This window comes from Syngnathus acus, chromosome 10, assembly GCF_901709675.1.
Source record: "Syngnathus acus chromosome 10, fSynAcu1.2, whole genome shotgun sequence".
Classification (NCBI taxonomy): Eukaryota; Metazoa; Chordata; class Actinopteri; order Syngnathiformes; family Syngnathidae; genus Syngnathus; species Syngnathus acus.
Window position 1 is genome coordinate 16245569 of NC_051095.1, and position 17733 is coordinate 16263301.

The 17733-nt window shown below is 45.1% G+C and overlaps 2 protein-coding genes across 3 annotated transcripts; both read left to right on the forward strand.

Moving 5' to 3' along the window:
- The first annotated feature begins 1121 nt into the window (after positions 1-1121).
- si:ch73-233f7.1 (uncharacterized protein LOC100537710 homolog) lies at positions 1122-7918 on the forward strand. Of its 2 annotated transcripts, none has more exons than XM_037261275.1 (4): positions 1122-3726; positions 6521-6579; positions 6676-6824; positions 7118-7918. In XM_037261275.1, the coding sequence occupies exons 1-4, from the start codon at positions 1216-1218 to the stop codon at positions 7426-7428; spliced, it is 3030 nt and encodes a 1009-aa protein (XP_037117170.1). In that variant the 5' UTR covers positions 1122-1215; the 3' UTR covers positions 7429-7918. The 2 variants fall into 2 exon arrangements, with proteins under 2 accessions (XP_037117170.1, XP_037117171.1); XM_037261276.1 differs by having other exon boundaries at positions 6676-6803.
- Positions 7919-14466: 6548 nt separating this feature from the next.
- On the forward strand, positions 14467-16860 carry LOC119129744 (protocadherin alpha-C2-like). The gene has a single exon (XM_037263137.1). It carries the CDS (start codon positions 14467-14469, stop codon positions 16858-16860), a length of 2394 nt encoding a protein of 797 aa, XP_037119032.1.
- Positions 16861-17733: the final 873 nt, after the last annotated feature.

Here is a 17733-nt window from a genome sequence, read left to right on the forward strand (position 1 = left end):
GAGCTGCCTGCAGGGCCCAAGCCTGTGTCGTCAGTCTCGAGAAGAGACTTCAAGAGATTTTAAGCCGACCACGCATTTACATTAGGATGCCACTCGTGTCTGTGTTGAGCCACAAAGGCGTCCTTTTGCTTTGCCCCTCACTTGGTCTCTGTGCTTCAGTGCTTCCCGAACTGACCAGCATTAACGGATCCCTGCAAATGTGCACACCAGTTTTCTTCTTCTTCTTTGTACTGTTCTGAACAACATTAACCTCATGTACAAAGTATAAACACATCACTAATGAATGATCTAATCCCAACAATAATACCTGATTAGGGACATAAATATGATTACATCTTCATGGTGTGGCTTTTATGTTGATTATGTTGATACATGTCCATGCCTGCTTATGTGAATTAAAATCTTGTAATGCGCATTTGGAGTATTATAGCCCACCTCCTCCTCACTGTCACTTTCATTACATCCAAAAAGAAGCTCAGACATGTAGACATAATTGTGATTAAGGGCCGATATCCTTTGTAATCGTTTGGCGTGTTTGGGCTGGAAAGGCCTTGATTGATGAAAGAGAGTGTTGAAGGAATTATGCGATATCAGGAATGGGATCCTTGTCCATTCAATGCGTCAAGTGTCATTCTTGGACAATTTCCTTCTCGCAAATAGCCTGAAAAACACACCACGACACCCACGACACAATTTGCCCTCCTTAATCCAAATCTGGCTCTGACGTCTGGTGTCAGATTTACGCCTTCTCGTCTCTTTAATAGGCCAGTGGAAGTGACACGAGGGTGGGAAATGGTTAAACGTCGACAGTAATTATAGTCGTATACTCTGCGCCCGCCAATACGGAGCACTGAGGAGCTCCAAGCACCTCCACCCGCTTTCTCTCTCGCTCAGTGTTCACCCCCCCCCCCCCCCTCTCTCTCTCTTTCCCTCTCTGTCGCGCACACCTCCCAGCCGGCTCCTCCGGGTGTCTAACACAGTGGAAAATCAAAGTGCGAGCCTTCCCAGTTCGCACACCTCCCGAGTCGCGCATGGAGCACAGTGGAAGGAGAGACAGGTGGTCTATCTTTCCTCACACAATCGAGTCACTTGTAAATATGCCACAGAGTTGCATACGATGACCACGCTGGATTTTTTGGGCAGTTTTTTTTAAATAGTGAATATGCGTATTTTCTATTATGCCCGACAGAGGTGACTTTTACGCAAGGCTCTAAAATGGATCAAAGGCTCTCCAGATGCAGCTGGGTGCCGGTGACAGGGCTTGTTATCTCTCTGCTTCTGTGCGCCTGTGTGGTGGACTTGGTGCTGGCTCAAATTCGCTACTCCATTCCCGAGGAGCTGGAGCACGGAGCCTTCGTAGGCAACATTGCGGAGGACCTGGGCTTGGATGTGGCCAAGTTGTCCGCGCGTCGCTTCCGAATCGTGTCAGGGGCCAAGAAGCAATATTTAGAGGTGAACTTGGAGAACGGAATTTTGTTTGTGAATGAAAAAATAGACAGAGAGGAGCTTTGTGAGCGCAGCCCCAGCTGTTTTTTACATCTGCAAGTTGTCATCGAAAATCCTTTAGAGCTCTACAGAGTGGAAGTGGAGATTTTAGACGTGAATGACAACTCCCCCAGTTTCCCTTGGAGCGAATTTAACATCGACATTACGGAGTCGGCTGCGCCCGGCTCCTGCTTTCCGTTAGAGAGCGCGCAAGACTTGGACGTGGGCACTAATTCTCTGCGCTCCTACCAACTTGGCGCAAACGAACACTTCATTCTCAACATCCAGACGCGCAACGACGGAAGCAAGTTTGCGGAGCTGGTGCTGGACAACCGTTTGGATCGGGAGCGGCAGAAAAAGCACGAGATGGTTCTGACAGCCTTTGACGGGGGTTCGCCGGAACGCTCCGGAACCGCTTTGATCACCATCACGGTGCTCGACGCGAACGACAACGTCCCCGTTTTCGACCGCTCCGTGTACCGGGCCAGACTAGTGGAAAATGCGCCGAGGGGGACGCTCGTGCTGAAGCTGAACGCCACCGATTTGGACGAGGGCTCGAACGGGGAGGTGACGTACGCCTTTAGCGGACACGCGCCTCTCAAAGTGCGCGAGTTGTTCAGCGTGGATCCGTACACGGGAGAGATCCGCGTAAAGGGTGTCGTGGACTACGAGAAAGCGAACGTGTACGAGCTGTACGTGCAAGCGAGGGACAGGGGACCCTCGGCCGTGGCCGTACACAGCAAAGTGCTGATCGACATCGTGGATGTGAACGACAACACCCCCGAAGTAATCCTCACGTCCGTGTCCACGCCCGTGCAGGAGGACGCACCGCCGGGCACCGTTATCGCCGTTATCAGTGTCATGGATCGGGACTCGGGGGAAAACGGGAACGTGGACTGTCAAATCCCCAACAACGTTCCCTTTCAGCTGCACTCCTCTTTTAAAAACTATTACACACTGGTGACAAGTGAGGTTTTGGACAGGGAAGTGGTGTCCGAGTACAACATCACACTCACGGCGCGTGATTTGGGCTCCCCGTCGCTTTCCACGAGGAAAACGATCGTGGTACAAGTATCTGACATTAATGACAACCCCCCACGGTTTTCACAGCCGTCCTATACTGTCTATGTGACCGAGAATAACGCCCCGGGCGCTTCCATTTGCACCGTAACTGCCTTCGACCCCGATTCCAACCAGAACGCCTATCTGTCTTATTCTATTCTCGAGGGTCAAATTCAGGGCATGCCCGTGTCCACGTACGTGTCCATTAACTCCGATAATGGCAACATTTACGCACTGCGCTCCTTTGATTACGAGCAACTTCGAAACTTTCATATTCTCGTGCAAGCGCAGGACGCAGGTTTTCCACCGCTGGCCAACAACGTGACTGTTAATGTTTTTGTTTTGGACCAGAATGACAACGCACCAATTATTGTGTCCCCGCTGCCCAAAAACGGCACCGTTGCCACGGAGGTGGTGCCCCGCTCTGTTGATGCCGGTTATCTGGTCACCAAAGTAACAGCGCTGGACGCAGACGCGGGGCAAAACTCGCGGCTGTCCTATCAGGTGATGCAAGCGACAGACCCGGGGCTGTTCAGCGTGGCGCTGTACACGGGAGAAATTAGGAGCATTCGTCGACTGGTGGACAAAGACGCTTCCAGACACAGACTGGTTATACTGGTGAAAGACAACGGGCAGCCTCCTCTCTCCGCCACCGTCTCCGTTGTCCTGACGGTGGTGGACGGCATCCCCGAGTCCTTATCCGACCACGGAGACCTCACGCTCAGCCCCCAGCCCCCTTCTAACCTCGCCCTCTATTTGATCGTCTCACTCAGTACCATATCTTTTATCTTCCTCGTGGCCATCATCGTCCTGGCTGCGGTCAAGTGCTACAAAGACCGGGAGACCCTGAGTGGCTACAATCTGCCCCCTTTCGCGTGCTGCTGCTGCGGCGGCTTTCAGCCCGAGCCTCCCCCGGAGGTGTTCAAAAAATCCAACCTCAACCTGCAGATTTCCTCCACTGCGAATAAGGTGCCCACCAACTGCATGGAAGTGAACGGAAGCAGCAGCCTGACTCAGCCTTATTGTTATAAAGTGTGCTTGAGCCCAGAATCGTCCAAAAGTGACTTCATGTTTTTGAAGCCGTGCAGCCCGACCAGCACGCCGCGCAACAACGAGGCCAAGAGCGCGGAACATTCGTGGGGCGCATCTGTCAACAACGGAGCGACCACCCCTAATGAGGTATGCAGAAAATACACATTCAAAGGTTAAATCACAAAGGTCACATTCATCCCTTTTATCGTGGATTGTTGGACGATTCTGCCTATGTATGTATTTGTTGTAACACATTGTACGGCTCTGTGATGATTTGCACGCGGAAATGAAATGAAAAGATGCCTGCAGATTAGCTTTTAATTGACACGTAAATGCTCCATGAAGCATAATTATGCTGCGTGTGCACATCGAGAATTAAGTGAAATGTGGAAGGAAGTCGACATTTGCACATAGGCTCGGGGCATGAAATCATGATTAATTTCACGAAAACATATAAATCATCTTAATGCCTCCTCCATCAGCGCCACTGCTCTGGAGTAGCTATAAGGGAGGAGGGGGGTGGGCAGACTAAATTGCTCCCTGCACAACAGAGTGTGAACAACAAGTCAAGGGTAATGGACAAGGTGAATGACAGTTTAGACTCATTTGTCCAAGGTTCCGTTCATTTTGGTGCAGGCAAGGCGTTGACGTCTAACAATTTATATAGGACAAATATCCCCTCTGGCCATCCCTCAAGGGCACCATGGACAGAACCATTATACTCAACACAATGTGGCGTATTCGCGATGGGAGGCCTGTCCATTATTGATGAAAAATGGCAAATGTTCTGGTTTTTTGAGAGGACACGAGGGAAGGATGGGAGGGTGCGGTGGGGTGGGGTGGTTTGGGGGGTGCGCAAGGACGACTGGACTGAGACGTGGCCCGCCTGTAGATGGGTCCCTGCGATGTCCTCTGGGTGCAAGGAGAGACTAAGATGTGAAGTCATATTTATCAGCGGGGGGGAGGGAGAGGATAAGCCTGTGGGTTGGAGGGGGGTTTGGAGGGGAGGCGGGGGTGCACAAGGAGAGGGGGAATTAAAGGAGGCAGGAGTGTTTTCTAATTCTAGCAGACGGGGCAATAGACCGTTAATGTACGTGCATGCGTGCGTGTGTGTGTGTGTGTGCGTGTGTGAGTGTGTGTGTGTGTGAGACACCAGACTCCACCAGGCAGACAGACAAATGTCATTTCGGTCACGGGCACACTACTTTTGGCCACAGGAAGGGGTGGTGGTGGGGAAAGGGGAGTTGGGTTGATGAGGTCACGGGGGGTTATTACGCAGGTCCTTTAGGAGAGTGTGTCCCTCTTTAATCGTTAATTGGGCCCTGAATTCACTCATCACACACACGCTCTGGCACCCACAGACACACAACCACAAGAGAGAGAGCGAAAGAGAGAGAGAGAGAGAGAGAGAGAGAGAGAGAGAGAGAGAGAGAGAGAGAGAGAGAGAGAGAGAGAGAGAGAGAGAGAGAGAGAGAGAGAGAGCGAGAGAGAGAGGTCAGAGTACACATCATCCAATGACAAACTCAAATGACAGGATGAGGCGCGCACACGTTGAAGGCTTGTGTGGAGCGGAGCGAATTAGGCAGATGGATGGCGTGCACGAGCTTTGTGTAACGACCTCAAGTTACTCAGGCTGTCAAATATTCATTTAAAGTGCATGCAGAAATAATGAAGAAAAAGAATGATAATTTTCTTCATTTTGTCATTAGCGAGCTTTCTCTTTAATGATTTCTATTGAGTTCTGTTTCATCCCACCTAGCTTCTAATTGGTGTTCTAGCTTGCTTGACAAGGGCCATGCTTAGAATGCAGATAATAATAATTGTATTTAGTTTTTATTATCTCGGCAGCAAGATATATATATATATATCTGAAAGAACAATCCAAGCTTAGTTTAGAAAAAAAGCAATTTCTACCAGATATCCACAAGAGGGCAGCATATATTATTGGTGCTTCTCTCCCCTCCTTGAAGGACATTTACACCTCCCATCTCACCCGCAAGGCGACCAAGATTGTGAGTGATGTGAGTCACCCCGCTCACTCTTTGTTTGAACTTCTGCCCTCTGGGAGGCGGTACAGGAGCCTGCGCTCCCGCACCACCAGACTTTCCAACAGCTTCGTACTCCAGGCTGTTAGGATCCTGAACTCGCTCCCCCTTTCAGCGTAGCGTCCTGTTCTTGCTGTCTGCTGTATGCACACTGGCTCGGTTTTGCACCTCTTATTAATGGGTTATTGGTCTGTTATTTATTCATCGCTCACTTTATTTTATTTATTATTTATTATTTATTATTTATGGTTTGTGCCTTCTTGTTTTTGTTTTGTGTCGCCTACTTGTATGTCTCGTCACCGTGGGATGGAGGAAACGGAATTTCGGTTTCTTTGTGTGTCTTGACATATGAAGGGATTGACAATAAAGCTGACTTTGACTTTGACTTTGACTTTGATATTATATATATGTGGTGCACTGAGGACTGGTTGCGCGATCCAATCAGGGCATATAAAGACAACCTGTTCACACGGCCACTTTGCACAAAAAATTTTGAGTTCATGCATTGTTTTAAAATGGGAAGATGCCATGATACTAAAAAAAAACCCCACACAAGCAGAAGAAAAAGAAAGAAAGGATACCCTGGTATGTAGTCTAAGCATACTATTCCTACTGCTAACCGAATTATGTTAACTAATACAAACCTAAAAATTCTCTTTGTAATTCGTCCATACTGTATCACACACCTGCTCGAATGAGTTCAAGGCAAGTACTGAATAAAAACATCTGCCCTTACTAAATAATAAAGTTCAGTTTTGATTGAAATAGCCAGAGAGGTTATACATTTAATTTAATTTCTTACAAACTTCATCATATACTCCAAAGTTAAAAAAAGGAAGTATGTAAATGAGATTCATAATTTACATGACAACATGGTATCTTCTTTGTTTTTGCAGCTGAAGCAGCCAAACACAGACTGGACTCTCACAAAGAACCAGCACTCCTCCATCAAAAGGTAACACTTATGCCCAGAAAACTTCATCTGGCGATGTGTCTGGCCATGTACAAGATCAACAAGCCAAGAGTGACCGGATTTCCTTATTCTCTCTAGTTACAATTCCGTCAACATGGATGGAACTCTAATGCGTAAGGCCATGCATGCCGACCCGGAAAACTACGTCACGTCCATGGCTCCTGGACAGTACTGGACTTGGGCCACTCATATGAGAGGCACAAAGGGTACGACAAGACAAACTGAACGTGAGGGAAACAAATCTCATTGTACACATTTTTAATTCACATTAATAGGTACCTCTATCAAAATCTAGGATGAGACCTGGTTCTAAAAATGTTTTTATACTGTATTGCTAAATGAGAAAATTTTAATAAATTTCTCAAGCTGAATTGAGCATTATTTTTGTAACTCATTGCTGCAACTCTTGTATTGTATCTCATGAGTGTGTGTATTAAACTAGATACAGTAGTGCATCCTGATTTATGCAAATTAACTAAAAAATGGTTTATAATCCCTTCCATCATATCTTCTCCAGCAGACTATAAAATGTCTCCATCACCCAGCGGCGTTACATCCCGGCCCTGGACTCCTCGGTGCACCCCTCCGCCCCAGCAGCAGCAACCTACTAACCCCCCACACCCTCACCCACACCCGCACCCGCCGCCTGACTACCATCACAACGTGTACATTCCCGGGACGCCGTCAGGCTTTTGCACCCTGAGGCCTGTGGCACAGCGTAGCGACTTGGACGTCCATAACTCCTTCTCCACCTTTGGCAAGAAGCGGCGCCTCCAGATGTCCCCCCAGGGGGAGGCTGCCATGATCAATAACGATCTGTACAATGACTGACGTCCCACTGACTGCCTGAGTGGATGGTTTGAGTGATGGATAACCTGAGATGAGGATCATTTGTTACATAAATTAATGAACACTTGGCTTGTGAGTAGCTTAATACGTGAGCTAAATGGGAGGTCAGTACAAGGAGAAATAATGAAACCTGGAGGGAAGGGAATATTTGTGGTTATTTACGTGACAACGTTTCTCAATGTATTTTTTTAATTACTATTATTATTGCTATTAATTTTTAGACAATCAAACCAGAGGTGGAGATGTGACTTTCAAACTCTATGATAAGCATCAGTAGGCAATTGTTTTGCACATCTTTAAGTATGAAATCATATTGTTGGGTTAGAATATAGAAAGTGCGTGTGTTTTTTGTTCGTCTGCTAACGTGAAAAACGTCATGCCGTACTGTATACGCAGGCAAAAAAGATGGGGAACACTCCTCACACATGTATTGTAAATACATTATTGGAAATAAAGTATTTTTTGCATTACATTTCCTTACCAAGTGTCTATAAAACAAAGAGAGTGCATCGTTGTTACCCAGACTCAAATTGGCAAATACTAAGTATGTGGTACATGCATACAGATGTAAGTTTTCTTTGTCCTGGTTTAATTTACTTGAGTCAATTATTTCCAGGGTGAGAAGGGTACAGCTCCTTTTTTGCCTTGCAAGCCATTTTCCATCTAAATGAATAAACACAGTAAAATGCTAACATATGGTAATCGGAGCACTTGCATTTCCATTTGCCCGTAGAGGATGGTGCAAGTTCATTTACTGAACAAACAAAAACTCCTCTCTCGAAAATATCACTTTAATTAAGAGCACGACCACACACGTACGAGTGTCGGGGGAGCGGGTCGACTCGACTGCTCCAAATGCCACACCTGGATGGGAGCTCGGGGGCCCAGAGCTTCTTTCTCTTCCTTCGCCATGCCCTTTTACTTGTTAATTCTTTGGGAAATTGTGTAGCAGATTACAGATGGCTACTGGCCAGGAACAAAGATGGTTTAATTAGGTCGCTGTTTGGCTCAGACTGAGAATAATCTCATTAATAAGGAAAAAGGGGTCCGTAGAGAACAGTAGAGGGAGCAGGGCCACCTTCTCTGGGGTAAGGTGATCCAGAAGGGGCATCGTTAATAGGTCAGAAAGGATGAAGTGAAATACATGGAGCTCCAGTAGAGTTTAGGCATCAAGAAATGACTTTTATCTTGCAATTTGTTGTTCTACTTGATCTATTTCTTGAATCACATATCTTCTTTTTAACGAAATATTACAGGAATTCTGAAAAGTATAACAATTACGTATACATTAATTGTTTTGTACTCTAAATTCTAAAATCCACATTCCTGGTCTTTATCCTATTAGTCAAGAAAGCTGTCCATTGCTGTGGTGCTGATGTTTGACCCAGTGGTCGTTTTTTTCTTGACACGCTGTGCCTCAGCTCGACCACCAGAGGGCGAATGTGTTCAACATTCAATGAAGTGCAAGTGAGACGAACTGACAATCGATTTCACCTATCAAACACGCATTAAGATAATTAAAACATGTCAGAAATACAACTTGTTAAGATAGAAATCAAGTAGAATCCACACATAGGCAGCAAATTTAACTTTAAGTGTTCTCTGTCAATTCAGTCTAAATCAAAGAGGTATAATATTATATCTAAAATATATATTTTAGATATGAAAGTAAAAACTTGGGGAGTATGGGATTAGAGGACAAATTTGCTTTACAAGCATTTTCACGTTGGTAAATGCACTTGTACTTGTACAGTACACAAAACACAACATCAAAAGGTAGCCTGCAGTACAGACAGCAGATGGCGCAGTAGAGCAAGATTCTCACATTATTGTATAGCAGTTTCACCTTTCACAAGAAATCACGAGAAATTAACAGATACCGTGCAAATACTTGTACTTATGTGAATTAATAAATGGTGATTTAATGGGGGCAATGAAATAGTTTATAAACACACCACATGAATGTGTGTGTGCGTGTACGTGCGTGTGCGTGTGTCGTGTACGTGCGTGTGTGTGTGTTGTTTATCCATTGACGCAATTCTAAAATATGTCACACATTTTACCCGTAGTATCAATTTATTGTTAAAAAAAAAAAAAAGTCAAGGATTGTTTTCATGCAGTCCTGATTCTCATTCATCAATTTTCAACACCATTTATCCAGTTTAGGGTCGTGTGGGGTGCTGGAGCATATCCCAGTTGACAAAAGTAGACTATAACCTGAACTGCCAGCCAGGCACAGGTATCTATAAAAATGAACAACTATTCCAACCCGCATGCAATAATTTAACCCATGCTGCCCACACACAAGTCAGTCATCAGCGATTCAATCTGTTATTTTGGCTGTTAAATCAACTTTTATACCATACTTGGAAATAGTAAACTGAAGGAGGGGGGGCGTGGTATAACAAAATCACTATTAATTATTAACAGAATAAATTAATAACAGAATTAACAGCAAATAGTCAGCAGGGTTGTGTGTAATATATTTTTTTATTTTAATTAGCAGTTCGTAAAACAACACATAAAACAATAATAACAACAATTTATCAAAGCATGAATTTACTAAGCCAATGATAAAACTGCATGAAAACAACCATAACTTGTATGTAAAAATGAAAAGAAAGGCTTTGGACAAACCGGGACAGTGGCATATAGTGGATATATAAAGTCTACACACCCCTGTTCAAATTTCGGGTTTTTCTGATGTTGGGAAAAAAACAAAAACTTTTTATTCCTATTACCACAACCTATAACAACACAATTAAATTATTGTTGTAATATTTGGGAGGGAGGAAGTAAATAAATAAATTCAGATGTAAAGAAAGGTGGGATTTGCATACCATCAGTATTAGCCATTCAAAGTCAAAGTCAAAAGTCAAAGTCAGCTTTATTGTCAATCCCTTCATATGGCAAGACACACAAAGAAACCGAAATTCCGTTTCCTCTATCCCACGGTGACGAGACATACAAGTAGACGACACAAAATAAAAACAAGAAGGCACAAACAACAAATAATAAATAAAAAATAATAAATAAATAAAATGATATGAAATGAAGTGAAATAAAATTCACCTCCAAACTCAGGTTAAATGGGAGTCGGCACACACCTCTCACCAATTTAAGTGCCTCAGATTAAGCCCCGGTGAAGTTTAAATGATCTTGTGGGCTTTTGTTGACAATTTATTTTCTAGCAGAAGCCTGAAGCAAAATCTTCCTGGTAACACTTGACACTATCACAAACTATTTGTAATTCCAGACTCCTTGTCTAAGACCTGAGTTCTGGCTGGGGGAAAAAAAATCCACTGCCCTCAAACAAGATGCTGGCACCATGAAGCTTCACGAGGTATGATGTTATTTTCGTTGATGAGATGTTTGGTGTGCAACCTTTTGGAATTATATCTAAAAACTTAAATTTGGGGTTCTTTTTGTGACCAATGAGGTTCTCATATCTCCCCGTTTGCTTTTTAATTTTGTCAGTAAATAGATTTATGGCTAATAAATCCAATGGGAATGTTTACCTGCCCAGTCATTTGTAACGCTACAGTGTGCCTCTTTGGCCACATGGTGTCGCTATTACCCTTTACTGTGTAGCATAATTCATCTGATCCACATTTAAATCTCGACACACCCGTTGTAAAGGGTGGAGACATCTTTCTTTCCCATCCGATGTTGCTATTTGAAAGAGTTTGCTTCTCTGAGACATGCCTTGAGGAATTCTTTAAAACATTTTTTAGATAAATGGCGTTTTGCCTTCCCCAAAACATGCCAGTCATGTGCCGTGAGGGACAAAGGATGGATTTTTGGATGGGGCTCTTTGTGTTACTTGCAGCATGGCCGGCTGCTTTGTCCGTGACACGTTACTCCATCCCCGAGGAGATGGAGAGGGGCTCCGTGGTGGCCAATCTTGCGGCCGATCTGGGACTGGAGCCTGGAGGCTTGGCACAAAGAGAGGTAAAACTTGATATTTTTCACAACAAAAAATATCTGGATGTGAATAAGAAGACGGGTGAACTGCTCATCGTGGAGACAATGGACAGAGAATATCTTTGCCCCTCCAAACCAGCCTCTTGTCTGCTTAAACTTGATGTAATAATAGAAAGCCCATTGCGCATATTTAATATTGAGCTTGGAATAACTGATATCAATGACAACGCGCCATATTTTAGACGAGATAGGGTAGAATTGGATGTGTCTGAGTCTGCGACGCCAGGGGAGAGATTCTCCCTCCCCAATGCAGTGGATCCCGATGTGGGTATTAATACAATTAAAACATACAAGCTCAGCCCCAGTCAGCATTTTGCCATTGAAATCCAGACAGGTACTGATGGGACACAGTATGTAGATTTAGTTTTGACCAGGTCTTTGGACCGAGAGGAGACTGCAGTCCATAATTTAATACTAACAGCGGTTGACGGCGGGAATCCAGTGCGCTCCGGCACTGCTAATATTATTGTGAAAGTGCAAGATACAAATGACAACCCACCTCGATTTGAAAAGCAGATTTATACAGTTAACATGACAGAGAATTCCCCCATCGGAACCACCGTGATCAAGCTAAATGCGACAGATCTCGACGAGGGGCAAAATTCAGAGCTTGTGTACTCATTCACACTTTACACGTCAGAAAAAACCCAAGACGTGTTTGCAATCAACCCCAACACTGGGGAAATAACAGTGAAGGGGACCATTGACTATGAAGACATGAAATTTTATGAGATGCACATTGAGGCGAGGGATAAAGGCATATATCCACTCCTGGGCCAGTGTAAAGTGGTCGTCCATGTTACGGACATGAATGACAATTATCCTGAAATCACCCTCCAGTCTGTTAAAAACACAGTAAACGAGGACGTGCCTGTTGGAACTGTCATTGCCCTGGTAGATATTAGAGACAGAGACACGGGTGATAATGGCAAAGTCCATTTATTCATTCATGACTCAATCCCTTTTGTTTTAAATAAGTCATCAGACAGACCGTTGCATTATGAGCTTGTTGTGTCCAAACCTTTGGATCGTGAATTAGTCCCTGATTATGAAATCACACTAATAGTCAAAGATTCAGGAAGGCCACCATTATCTGATAATGAAACAATTACCATGCATCTGCTGGATGTCAACGATAACGCGCCACACTTCCCTCAGTCCTTTTACACCATCCGCGTGATGGAGAATAACGCTCCTGGCGCCTTGCTCAGTTCCCTCAGCGCGTTTGACCCTGACCTCCACGAGAACCAGTACCTGGTTTACTTCATCCTGGAGAAGGAAATCGCCAACACCTCCATGTCCATGCTGTTCTCCATCAACCCGGAGAACGGCAACCTTTACGCACTCAAGACTTTTGACTATGAGATGGAGAAAGAGTTCCTCTTCCACATCGAGGCCCGAGACTCTGGCTCTCCTCCGCTCAGCAGCAACGTAACGGTCCACATCATCATCGTGGATCAAAATGACAACGCCCCTGTAATCGTCTCTCCGTGGAGAGCGCACGGCTCGGTGGTGGAAGAGAAGCTCCCCAGATCCACCGACAAAGGCTCTCTGGTGGCCAAGGTGATCGCTTTGGATGTGGATTCTGTGCACAACTCTCGCGTCACCTACCAGTTCCTGCAGGTGACGGACGCCTCCTTGTTCAGTCTGGACCAGTACAACGGAGAGATCCGCACCATGAGGATGTTCAGCTACAAGGATTCGCGCCACCAGAGACTGGTGGTGGTCGCCAAGGACAACGGAGAGCCGGCTCTCTCTGCGACAGTCACCATCAAGCTGTCCACGGTGGAGACGGCCGTCAAGGCCTACTCGGACATGACCGAGGTGCCTCTGGAATACGACATCTTCTCCGACCTCAACTTGTATCTCGTCATCGGTCTTGGCTCGGTGTCCTTCCTGCTGCTCATCACCATTTTGGTCACCATCGTGCTCAAGTGTCAAAAGGTCAAGCCCAGCAAAACGGCTCCTCCCTGCAGGAACAGCGTGATCAGCGAGCGGAACTCCACCATCGCAGATTCCACTCTGGTCTCCAACGATGCCTACTGGTACAGTCTCTTCCTGGCCGAGACCAGGAAAGGAAAGCTGGTGGTCAGGCAGCCTATGCCGAAGGGCTCCAGGTACATCGTGTCCAGTATTCCCAGGAGCACTGGCGTGTCTGAGACCAGCGATTCCGCTCCTTCCACCTTGCAGGTAAATTAATTTTCATCTTGTTAAATGGTGTTTAAAATGATCAAGTTTCTTATCATAGTCGGCTTCTATTACTCAGCAGTTGTCCACTGTTTAGTGGGCGTTTCTTCTGACCTCTCTAAAGACTCGGGTTCATTTTCCACTCACTGATGGTGTGGATGTGAGTGAAAATGGTTGTCTGTCTCTATATGTGCACTGTATCTTGAATTGTGACCAATCCAGAGTGAAGTCTGCCTTTTGCTGCATGTCAACTGGGAGAGGCTCCAGCTTTCCCATAACCTTGACAAGAAGTTAAGAAAACTGGTGGCTAATAATAATGATAATAATAATAATAATAATAATAATGCAGATTTTCTGCACGAATATAATTGTAATTGTGATGTCATTTATGAGGCCATCATAAAAGTAAATAAATTGTCATGTAAGAATAACCAAGGAACTCTTGACTCGAAAATATAAAAAAATTAATCGGATAATAACTTTAACCTATTAAAATTATGGAACACAATACAGTAATTCAAACACTGCTTCGTGTTATACAGCATATTGCACATTAAGACCGAGGGTGGCGCTATCTAGCCTTGTTTTTATAACACGACCTACTGATCGGAAATACGATGACAGCGGCGGATTTCTTTTTTTCATCGTAAAGAGGGAAGGGGAAGAAAGGGACAGCTCCCTGGTGCTGAAATCAACACGGGAAACGGTCACGCGTCTTTTGGAGTCTCGGTCGGATTAAACTAGTTTACATCGTGTTTGCGGGAATATCTTTAGCAGTAAAGGCAAGCCCGTTTCATCACCTTCAGTATAGCGTGCCGCGATTTGGAAATAATGGACTTCTCAGAGACAATGAGGCCAAACAAAAGGTACGTGCACCTCCTTGTGTTGCTGTACACGGTTCACGTTTTGGCTTCCGTGACTCATTATTCCATCCCCGAGGAGCTCAAAGAAGGATCCGTTGTTGCCAACCTTGCGAATGATCTCAGCTTGGATGTTGCAAGTCTGATTAGACGAAAAATGCGTGTCGACATTATTGCCAACAAAAAATATCTGGATGTGAACAAAGAGACTGGGGAACTCTATATTGTGGAAAAGATTGACAGGGAACATATTTGCAACACAAAAGGGACGTCATCATGCTATCTCAAGCTGGAAGTGACGCTGGAAAACCCACTACGAATTTTTAACATAGAATTAGAAATACTAGACATGAATGACAACGCCCCTCAGTTCAGACGAGAGGCCATTCATTTGGATTTATATGAGTCCACTCCAGCAGGGGAGAGATTCTCTTTAAGCAATGCAGTCGATCCTGATGTGGGGAGCAATTCAGTGAGCACCTATCGTCTGAGTGAAAGTGAGCATTTTAATATTGAGGTTCAGACAGGTAGAGATGGATCCAAATTGGCAGATTTGATATTGAAAAAGACATTAGACCGAGAGCAGCAAGCGTTGCACAATTTAATACTAACGGCAGTAGATGGCGGTACACCTCCACGTTCTGGAACCGTCAGTATTATTGTTCACGTTTTAGACAATAATGACAATGCCCCTCTGTTTGATAAGTCTATTTACAATGTTAAAATAATGGAAAATTCTCCTATCGGAAGCCTTGTTATTGATCTAAATGCTACTGACTTGGATGAGGGATCAAATTCTGATTTAACATACACATATAGTTTATATACACCGGAGAAAACACAAAACACTTTTAATTTGAATCCTTCTACTGGCGAGATTACTGTTAAAGGAATGCTGAATTATGAAGATTTTAGGATTTATGATATGGAAGTTATAGCAGCAGATAAAGGTGTCACTAGTTTATCAGGACAATGTACGATCAAAATCCAAATTGAGGACATGAATGACAACCATCCAGAAATATCCATTAAATCTTTTCATACTCCTGTTAGTGAAAACATTGATGTTGACACAGTGATAGCGGTGGTCAGCGTGAGCGATAAGGACTCGGGAAATAATGGAGTGGTGGACCTTCACATTCCACATAATATGCCTTTCACACTGAAGGAGTCTCCAGATAACTATTATAAGTTAGTAGTTTCCGAGCCATTGGACCGCGAGAAGGTTCCGGAATACGAAATCACCTTCACTGTTACCGACAGGGGCTCCCCTCCTTTAAGTGACAATGAAACCATGACTTTGCAGCTGCTGGATGTCAATGACAATGTCCCACACTTCCCTCAGTCCTTTTACACCATCCGCGTGATGGAGAATAACGCTCCAGGCGCCTTGCTCAGTTCCCTCAGCGCGTTTGACCCTGACCTCCACGAGAACCAGTACCTGGTTTACTTCATCCTAGAGAAGGAGATTGCCAACACCTCCATGTCCATGCTGTTCTCCATCAACCCAGAGAACGGCAACCTTTACGCTCTCAAGACCTTTGACTATGAGATGGAGAAGGAGTTCCTCTTCCACATTGAGGCCCGAGACTCGGGTTCTCCTCCGCTCAGCAGCAACATGACGGTCCACATCATCATCGTGGATCAGAACGATAACGCCCCTGTGATTGTCTCTCCATGGCGTGCGCACGGCTCGGTGGTGGAGGAGAAGATCCCCAGATCCACCGATAAAGGCTCTCTGGTGGCCAAGGTGATCGCCTTGGATGTGGATTCCGTGCACAACTCTCGCGTCACCTACCAGTTCCTGCAGGTGACGGACGCCTCCTTGTTCAGTCTGGACCAGTACAATGGAGAGATCCGCACCATGAGGATGTTCAGCTACAAGGATTCGCGCCACCAGAGATTGGTTGTGGTCGCCAAGGACAACGGGGAGCCGGCTCTCTCGGCGACAGTCACCATCAAGCTGTCCACGGTGGAGATGGCCGTCAAGGCCTACTCGGACATGACCGAGGTGCCTCTGGAATACGACATTTTCTCCGACCTCAACCTGTATTTGGTCATCGGTCTGGGCTCGGTGTCCTTCCTGCTGCTCATCACCATCTTGGTTACCATCGTGCTCAAGTGTCAGAACGTCAAGCCCAGCAAAGCGGCTCCTCCCTGCAGGAACAGCGTGATTAGCGAGCGGAACTCCACCATCGCAGATTCCACTCTGGTGTCCAATGATGCCTACTGGTACAGTCTCTTTCTGGCCGAGACCAGGAAAGGAAAGCTGGTGGTCAGGCAGCCTATGCCGAAGGGCTCCAGGTACATCGTGTCCAGTATTCCCAGGAGCACTGGGATGTCTGAGACCAGCGACTCTGCTCCTTCCACCTTGCAGGTATGAGTAATTTACTTAAAACTTACTAATTCATACAGTGAAAACATATTTCTGATTGCAGTTTTCAATTAAATCACCAACAACCTTACAAATCATATAACATGGAGTATTTACAGCGTATTGAAACAATGATGACTCAAAATACAGTGTATTACAACCCATTTGACTTTTGATGTATGTCGAGCGGTAAGAAACCAGAGGGAGGCGCTGTTTGACCAATAAAATAGTCCGTGCGTGACGCAGTGATTGGTGTAACGTTGCTATTCGGGCAGACGAAAAAAAAAAAAAACCACACACACCACAATGGTTCAGGCCGATACCACGGCCACCTGAATTAGATATATAACCAGTTACCGTTGTGCAGGTTTCTGCAGCTTGTCAGGGTGAAACGCACGAGCGCTTTTGGAGAACAAGACAGTTAGAGGAATCAAACTCTCATTTGGATTACTAATATTTTTATCCGAGCTGAAATTGAACGGATCCGCACACAACAATGGGGTTCGTTTTACTGATGTGTTCTTGTAAGAGGTACGTGCTGCTCTTTGTGTTTTTTTCCTTTGTTCATCGAGCACCTGCTTCTGTCACACATTATTCAATTCCTGAAGAAATGAAGGAAGGATCAATAGTTGCCAACATTGCCAACGATCTGAGCTTGGATGTTAAAACACTAAACAAGAGGAAAATGCGGCTGGATATAATTGCAAACAAGCGATATTTGGACGTGAGAAGGGACACTGGTGAACTGTATATTGTAGAGAAAATTGACAGGGAAATACTTTGTACAAGTAAATCATCAGCTTCTTGCTATCTAAAACTGGAAGTGATTTTAGACAATCCCGTGCGAATTTTTAACATCGAGGTGGAAATAATGGATATGAA

Excerpts from the sequence above, each read along its gene's own strand:
- si:ch73-233f7.1 (XM_037261275.1), top strand. The coding sequence starts at position 1,216 with ATGGATCAAAGGCTCTCCAGATGCAGCTGGGTGCCGGTGACAGGGCTT. Across the intron at positions 3,727-6,520 it reads GAGCGACCACCCCTAATGAG|CTGAAGCAGCCAAACACAGA; the intron begins GTATGCAGAAAA and ends TTGTTTTTGCAG. Across the intron at positions 6,580-6,675 it reads CAGCACTCCTCCATCAAAAG|TTACAATTCCGTCAACATGG; the intron begins GTAACACTTATG and ends TATTCTCTCTAG.
- LOC119129744 (XM_037263137.1), top strand. The coding sequence starts at position 14,467 with ATGAGGCCAAACAAAAGGTACGTGCACCTCCTTGTGTTGCTGTACACG.